At 42.5% G+C, this 8,423-nt stretch overlaps 1 protein-coding gene across 2 annotated transcripts; it reads right to left on the bottom strand.

The window, feature by feature from the left end:
• Window positions 1-198: 198 nt before the first annotated feature.
• On the bottom strand, window positions 199-8,372 carry prkd4 (protein kinase D4). Of its 2 annotated transcripts, none has more exons than XM_026316071.2 (19): window positions 8,235-8,372; window positions 7,969-8,126; window positions 6,661-6,799; window positions 6,111-6,242; window positions 5,843-5,997; window positions 5,470-5,665; window positions 5,212-5,295; window positions 4,072-4,225; window positions 3,632-3,755; window positions 3,384-3,461; window positions 2,920-3,133; window positions 2,773-2,798; window positions 2,621-2,693; window positions 2,124-2,227; window positions 1,875-2,036; window positions 1,640-1,738; window positions 1,290-1,557; window positions 820-905; window positions 199-362 (listed from the first exon to the last, which is right to left on the bottom strand). In XM_026316071.2, exons 2-19 carry the CDS (start codon window positions 8,113-8,115, stop codon window positions 219-221), a joined length of 2,385 nt encoding a protein of 794 aa, XP_026171856.1. In that variant the 5' UTR covers window positions 8,116-8,126; window positions 8,235-8,372; the 3' UTR covers window positions 199-218. The 2 variants fall into 2 exon arrangements, with proteins under 2 accessions (XP_026171856.1, XP_026171867.1); XM_026316082.1 differs by having other exon boundaries at window positions 317-416.
• Between the last annotated feature and the right edge of the window lie 51 nt (window positions 8,373-8,423).

Below are 8,423 nucleotides of genomic sequence, written 5' to 3'. Positions count from 1 at the left end.
ACTACAACTAAGATCAATGTCCAAATTATTTCTTTTTGTTTACACCTCTGTCTGGTTAGTCCCATTACACTATAGAAACCTGTTTGGTTCAGTTTCCTGGTCCACACATTCAGGGTTTTTGAACATGAAACCTCTCATTTCTGGTTTGATCTGAGCTGTACAGAATACAATAGAAACTTGGCGACCACTAACCTCTGTGCAGAGGTCACATGTTATGGTTATTGCCAGCAGAGGTGAGAAGGGAAATCTAGGCATCTCTCCTGGGCGTAGCGTGTCCAGCGCTCGTCGTCGTCTCTGTGCGTTAGATACCTGCAGCACGTCCTCTGCTCGAACTCCCTGAGGTCACACCACAGCTGGAAGTCCTGCAGGAGGAAGAGGTACGAGGATCAGGAAGGGGAGAGGACCTTGAAATGTACCTGAAAAGATGCATGTTTTCCTTTCAAGGTTTACATCTTATTTACCATGTATTAAAAATACTGAACGTACATTTCAATTTATTTCTAGATTTAACTTAGTATAAAAATATGACTTATTTTGTTATATTGCAAATCTTAATTACAATTAATCACCATATAATTAAAACTAAAGAATTAGGAAAATATTTTTTCCATCTTTATGCATTAATGATGTACTAAAGGTAAATGTGCAACATAATCACAGAAGATTCAGACAGATTACATATATTTGGACACTCATTATCACAGGAACTAAAGAACCCCCCCCCCCAAAAAAATCCTGAAAACATGATCTAGGTTTTTTTAGTCTCACCGTCACAATGGACAGAACCCTTCTGTCATTTGGATGTAAACATGCACTGACCTGCAGCCAGGGGTGTCCCAATGCTTTTCCCACACTGAACCTTCGCCTCACAGACACCTGCAGCAGGTTATTGATGAGACTCACAGCTGCAGGGGGAGAGACACAGACTTATTAAACATCTTTTTAAAAATGGTCCACTGGAGCCACCCAGTGGACTAAAAAGGAAAATGAGAACAATATGGCTGTCAAACCGTTAAAAAAAAAAAAAATGCTGAGGGAAAAAAAAAATCCTGGTGCTCTCCAAATATTCATGAATATCTAAACACACCAGAAGATTTTTTTGGTGATTGCAATCATGAATAAAGCTTCAATCTTATTCACTACTTCAGTAACATTTAGTTGCTGTGATATGATTTAAAATTGTATGTTAATACTGTTGCAACACTCATACTGATGATGCATTCAAGGACACTCAAGTCTGATTTCTGCCAGAAGGCATCATCATCTCACAAAACAGAAATCCAGCTTACCCTCAAGTGAGATAGAGGCCCAGGTTTGGCGTGGGTACATGAAGGCAGCGTTCGTGATCTGCTGCTTGATGTCCTCGTCCTCGTTGAACGGGAACGTGCCGCTCAGGCTCACGTACATGATGACTCCAACGGACCACATGTCCAGGGAGCGGTTGTAGCCGCTGCTGCTGATCACCTCGGGCGCTAGGTAGGCCGGCGTCCCCACGACCGAACGACGAAACGACTTCTCGCCGATGATGCGGGAGAAGCCGAAGTCACACAGTTTCACCTGCCGCACAGAGAAAATTGATTAAAAGCGCTGTTGTGAAAACTGTCTCCTGTCCTAAATGAATAAAGTGATTAAATCCCACCTGAGGAAAAGGGTCTGCAGAGGACAGAAGTACATTCTCAGGCTTCAGGTCACAGTGAGCGATATGCTTGAAGTGCAAATACCGCAAAGCCTCAAGGATCTGCATATACACACACATAACGCTCAAAAACATGGTGGTTACAGTACAATATGTTCTCAACATCTTTAATGTTTACTGAGGAACAGCTCTTAAACCATCAGAACTAACATTACAGACTGGGACATACTTCATGTACCTGCATGACCAGGAAGCGTGTGGTGCGTTCAGGGAGTCTGCCTTTCTCACTGGACATAATCATCTCCAGCATGTCTCCGTGGAGCTTCTCCATGACGACAAAGACGTGCTCGGCGGTCTCGAACATCCCCTCCAGTAGAACCACGCCGGGGTGGGAGAGTTTCTGGACAACACAGAAAGACACACACGCATATATGAGCTGTTGCAGTAAATAATTGTACAAAACTACAACAGAAATATGTGTCAGCACCTGCAAGATGGACACTTCATTCCTCAGCTGTGTCTCTTGTTTGGGGAAGCGCGTCTTGTCGATGACTTTGATGGCGACGGGCCGACTTGATGTCCTGTGAGTTCCTGAAGAAGCAGAAATGAGTCACTTATGTAACGTTATTTCACCAGACACTCAGTTCCAGCCTGATGTTAGTGCAGTGCTCTGTCTCTGACATTTAAGGTTATTCTCAGCCAGTTTTTTTTACTGTGTTGAGGGTCATAGTTCAAAAAACGTTTTAGTCTACAGAAGTTTTGGTCTGTTTCAAAGATCCATAATTCCTCTTTTAATGGAGAGATCAAATTCAAGTAGTACTTAAATTACTGCAATTCCTTAGTGACCTAAGAGTAGGTTGGTCTGTGCACAGTAAGTCAAAATGAACTAAAAAGCAAGCAGTGCAAAAATGTCCCAGCAGAATTAAAAAAACAAACAAACAAAAAAAAAAAAACAATCTAACAATGTGGTCAAAGTCAGCTCACCTCTGTAAACCACTCCAAACTGTCCTGAACCCAGCAGCTCTTCTGTAAAGATCTGATACACTGAGCTGATGTCCTGAAACACAAAACCACTGTGCCACACTGTCTTCACAAGAGCAGGTTATAAATTCTGCAGTGCACAAGTTTATTCTTACCGTGCTCTGTCTGTGTGAATGTTTACCTGTGAACAGAACACAATCATTAGGACAGTCTGTTTCATAAATAAAGGTTCATAAATTTAAGCGCAAGTATCCTGAAATTCTGAAAAATATTCTGATTTCTGGTTCATAAACCCTCCTCACCCTGGTTCTCCTCGCTGCGGCCTGTGCCGCTCTGCACGGGCATCAGAGCCTGACGGATTGCGTCCTCCCAGACGGGCCCGTCCTCTCCAGCCACCACACAGTACACCAGCGAGGCGGTCACCACCTCAAACGAGTGGGAGCTGTTGCCAGGCAACGAGGGCATGGAAAGTTGGGCGGGTCCTCGGATCCGCAGCACCTCAGACAGTGGGATCTCCTGCAGGACAAAGAGGGAATTTATCAAAATTCCATGTTACATTAAAATATTATACATAATAAAGTTCTCCAGAGTTCCTATTAACTGATTATACTGTCAGTGGTAAAACAAAATATACTGGTGTTACTTTATAAAAATCTGTTTCCCCAACTCTGTCTGATGTAAAGAAAACAGTCTAACTAATTTTTGGTATAGTGAGTACAGTACAGTACAAAGATCTAACATCTACCACTGAAGCATTTTCTTCTACCTTGTAGTACTTGGTGCTGCTCTCATTCTGGTACAGGGTGATGCTCTTACAGTCCAAGGTCCAGTAATGACGTTTTCTCTGGGTTACGAAGAAAAAGAATCAATCTTCAATCAAGTCTTTCATTTGTGTGGGGAGGTTATGACCTTATTATTATTATTATTTTTTAAGAAGAGTCTCCCTGGTGAAACTAAGGTTAAATGAAACGGAAGAATTATAACCAGAACAACTTATGTTTGTGTGTCTCTCACCAGTGTGTCAGTGTTGGTGTGATGCAGCAGCCATCCCTCTCTCAGGACTCCACCGACTCGCCTCTTGCTGTTGTGCACTGACTGAACGAGCCTCATCAGGGGGATGTAGCTGCTGAAGCAGGGACTGATGGAGGGCAGGAGGACAAAAGACAAGAAGTGAATGAAAATGGCTCATTTTGGGATGAAAACAGAATTTGCCACTTTACTGTTCAGCAACAGACAGTTGGGACCTGTGAAAACACCCCCGATTGCCTCTAGGGGGCAGTATGCCCCAAGCTCACTGACAACAACAAAGCCTATAATATAGTCACTGATGAGAAATAGGAAAGGTGAGTGTGTGTGCAGGTGACACATGAGGACAGCTGTGAGTCAAAGTCATGACATCAGCACCGGACATCTTTCAATGGGATGGCATCAAAATAAATGAACAACCCACTGACCTCATGGGCTCTCGTGGTTGGGTGTCTTCATTGGGCAGCGAGTCTCCGTCGGTCAACATGTCGTCGTCAGAGATATCTAGTGTTGTTGTACTGGTGAGCTCTGACTCATCCTCCTCTGGGTCTGGTGGGCAGCTGTGACCAACTTCTGTGGATCCTGGGAATATAAAATCATACGTACACAAACAACAAGTTAGACCAGTGACAGATGTAATAGATCTACACATAATGTCATTAATTAGTAGAGTAAGTGAACAGGACAAGCTGATTATCATTAAATGCCTGTTTTGTCCAACCAACAGTCCAAAAACTAAAAAAAGTCACATTTTAGAAAGAGAAATAAACTAATAATTTCCATTTTTGTTTGATTCATGAGTTAAATCCCTTAATCCAAACTGTTGTTTTTTTAACTTTGTCCATGCTCAACATTAAAGGTGAAGAAATAAAATAAATTTAACAGGGAGACAGTAAAAGAGAACAGTATAATAAAAGGTAGAGCTAGACCCACAGCTCACAATGTGTCCCTACTTTGGTTAAAAAATACAATATCAAAAGCATCAAAAAAAACAAAAAAAAAACAAAAACATAATGGAGCAACTCACAATACAAAAACAACACAAGAAGTAATGTTCAACAAAGTCTGGCAACAGGATCAGCCTGATTTTTTGTTTACCCTCATGAGCGCCTGTGGTGGAGGAGGATACAAAACAAACTCCTATCTTGAATAATTTTTCCACTAACATATACAATTTCTTAGTATTTCTATTTCCAGAAATGATGATTAATGTTCAGGATCATAAATCTACAAATATAGACATACAGGATATTTTTAAACCTTAAATAATAATAAATCCTCTGAAGAAAATGTGTTTTCTGGTAAAATCTTACTAAATCTCATTAGGTTTGATCACACTGTCCTGATACATTGTGACTAATCAGCTTCACAGCATGGGCAAATGTGATGTTTCTGGGAATTTAAATCAGGCTGAGCACTGAATCTATCAAATATTCTTAAGGGTGAATCAGCACTGACTCATCACTGCTGTATGAGAACATCAAGGCAGGAAACAACCATGATCAGAGGCCAGAGTTACAAGCCAGGAATACTAAACAGGAACCAAAGGTCCAGAAACTGTTTCTCACCTTCCCCGTTCATGCCTCTCCGCTCTCCCGGACAGTCTCTGGGGACTAAAGGCTCACAGCGGCGATGGCAGTTGAACCTACAGTCTGAGAAGACAAAGAGAGGAGGGGTAACGGGTTCAAACACCGGCGAAAAAAAAAAAAGGGACGAACCTCAAAATTTGTTTTTACATTAAGATTCTAACAATATATTTATAAAGTCTAGGTTATTAACTAGTCAAACTCCAACATGACCAGAGGGACTACATACAGCCCTCCCACCTGAGCACTGTAGCCCTTGTCTGAAGAGCCCTTTGAGCAGTCGATGGCAGTACTGGCAGACGGTGGGTTTGGTGTAGCTGTGGATGTGGAAGGTGTGAGGGACCTGAGCCCTGCTCCTGCTACTGTATCCGACTCCCAGCCAGACCGGAGGCTCTGCCCAGGATGGAGGTCTGGATGAGGGCTTAGACTTGCTAATCTGGTGAAGCACAGTGAGTGAACATCATCAAAAGCAAACTAAAAATCCCCCTCTTCTGCATTAATATATGATTCAGACAGATGATTCATTCCAAGTATGTGCAAACATTTAAAAAGAGGCTTCAGTAGAAATCAAGGGACATTTTTATTAATTAGACAATTACAAATATTTCCTTACCTCTTCTAGACTGCCTCCTGCCTGACTGGACAGCGAGTGTGAACGGGGTCGACGAGGAGGAAACAGAGAGAGGCTGGTGCTGACCTGCCGTCGTGCTCGACTACAATCATTAGCCAGCTGGAAAGCGCAACGCTTATGGAAGTCTAAACCACAACCTGAAGAGAGGCAGAGGCTGATTGTGGTTTTGCGAAAGAGTACTCATCAGTCAGCTGTATAGTGACACTACTGAGCCGCCATAGCATGTGATGAGGCATCTAAATAGTTTTACCTTCACATTTTAACCCCTGTCGAACGAGGCCCCACAGCATTTCTCCGCAGTGGTGACAGAAAGTGGGAGTCCGGTACGACTGGACCGCCAGGGAGTGTGGACGGATCCTCACCTCAGTCACTGAGGATGATCCTGAATCAAATCAAAAAGACGACGCAGAATATGTCACACGAACAATCTCTAGTCAAGTTATATGTATATATATATATAGTTATATAGTAGTATTATAGTAGTATAATAGTTATATATTATAGGATATATATCACTTAAGCAGAGATACTTATTGGAGAGTATTACCAGCAACCTGATCTTTCTCATTAATTCATATAGGTGGAACAACATTGACTGACTGGTCTTCTAAAAGACCACCTGAGCAAAGCAGTAACAACAACCCATACTTATAAAGTGTTTCCCTTAAAATAAGACTTCCATTTCTCACAAATAACCATATCTTATCAAACAAAATCCTTCATGCATGAATAAACTGTTAATAAGTCAAGGGGACAATGGGATAAGGGGCCAATAGATAACTGATCTGTTGTCCTCTAACCTGCGATGATGACCTCGATGAAGTCTCCATCTTGCAGCTCGTCATGATCTGACATTCGGTGCAGCAGCTGCTCGGAGGTGGGCTGATGTCTGAACAGCAGAAACTTCTCTCCGACGCCCATCACGCTGCACTCTGGAGCCTGAACACACAGACAGTGTCTCAGCGTTTAGCCATGATAGAAGCTAAACATAAAGCCCTTTGAATGGCTGCGGTGTGTGGAAGACACAAACATTTAGATGATTTTCATGCTTTAATGCACAGGGGGTGGTGTTACACAAACCTGCACAGTACAGTATCATTTAAAATGTACATTATAAAATGACATACACGCAGCATAGTGAATGCACACAAAGACACCCTCTTTGTGCGCTGACCCTGATGCCGATAAACACGAGAAGATCAAAGTGGAAAGCAGCACTAGTGCGAATTAGTCAGCCTGGTGTGTTTGTGTGTTTGTGTGTGTGGTGTGTGTGTGTGTGTGTGTGTGTGTGTGTGTGTGTGTGTGAAACTGAGAGGGAGAGGTTGTGGTTGGAAAGTTTTCTGTGCTGCTGTCAACCACAGTCCCCTTAACAGAGGCAGTGTGAAGACCAGACCAGATGTCACACACACACATACACCGGCACCTGCAATTCACCAACGCTGGTGTTTAACCTCAACGACTTCCTATGCAGCATTAACTTACTGGCTGTGTGTGAGACTGGGATACACTACAGCCAAACCCTCCACAACATCATTCAAACTGAGCATCAGTCAGCAATTGGATGCTCATGAAAACCGCATTAAACACTAACCTACACAATCCTCCTTCATGACCTTTTCAAAGTCCACTTCCTGACAGCTTTGAGAGGTCTGACAGGGTTGAAACGTCTAACAAATATTTTCCATGTGGGACTAGGTTAAGGGTTGAAGCAGGTTGTCATCAATTTGCTTGCTGCAAAGTCATTTTAGTTTTATTCCTCACTTTGGTTATAGACTGAGAGTCATGCCTAAAAAAAAAAAATACCAGTTGCCCTCATACAAGTACTGATTGCTAGGCCTACTTTTAAAACTCTGTCTCTGATACGTTTTAACCAACCTACCTGTCAGAATGACGTTGCAATATAAAGAGCAGGCTACTTTTCTGACCATCTCTATTCACCCACCCACTCACAAATATCAGTTTGACGATAAATCACCCAGGTCTGGATCCTTAAAGTGATACTACATCAGTCTAATGTTGCACTTCCATAAAGATTAAAAGGTTTAAGTTAATTAAAGTATCAGTGTGGCGTTGCCCATGCTTTTATTCCACTGTGATGTTTTGATTACCTTGCGCTCTATGATCTCTGCAGCCAGCCTCTTGGCATGGCGGTAACTCAGACTGCCAGCAGGGACGCGAACCATCTCCCTGAATAGGCCGAGCTGAAACTGGACCAGAGCCAGCACTTTGGAACTGGAGGGAGTCACTGCAGACATGGAGAGTGCACCTGTAGAGAAATTTTAAATTATTATTATCACACCTGTGCAGTTTTATCTTTGTGCTACTGAAACAAAAACAGAGATAACATCTCTGTATACTTAACAAGTAGTCTTACCTTCTAATCCTGGTTCAATCAAGCAGCAAATTACCACCTCAGTTCCAGAGTTGTATCTCAATGATGTGACAGCTGGTCAGTTTGTCATTGCGCTGCCAATACTTCACATCAACTCTGCTGGGTCTGGTTTCCTTTTTGTGGAGCTCAGCTGTCGATAAGACAGGAAGTTACAAAGAAAGCATCACCGCT

The sequence above is a fragment of the Mastacembelus armatus genome, chromosome 18, assembly GCF_900324485.2.
Source record: "Mastacembelus armatus chromosome 18, fMasArm1.2, whole genome shotgun sequence".
Lineage (NCBI taxonomy): Eukaryota > Metazoa > Chordata > Actinopteri > Synbranchiformes > Mastacembelidae > Mastacembelus > Mastacembelus armatus.
Note: the sequence above shows the minus strand (reverse complement) of the source record. Positions and strands in the feature narration are given on the sequence as shown.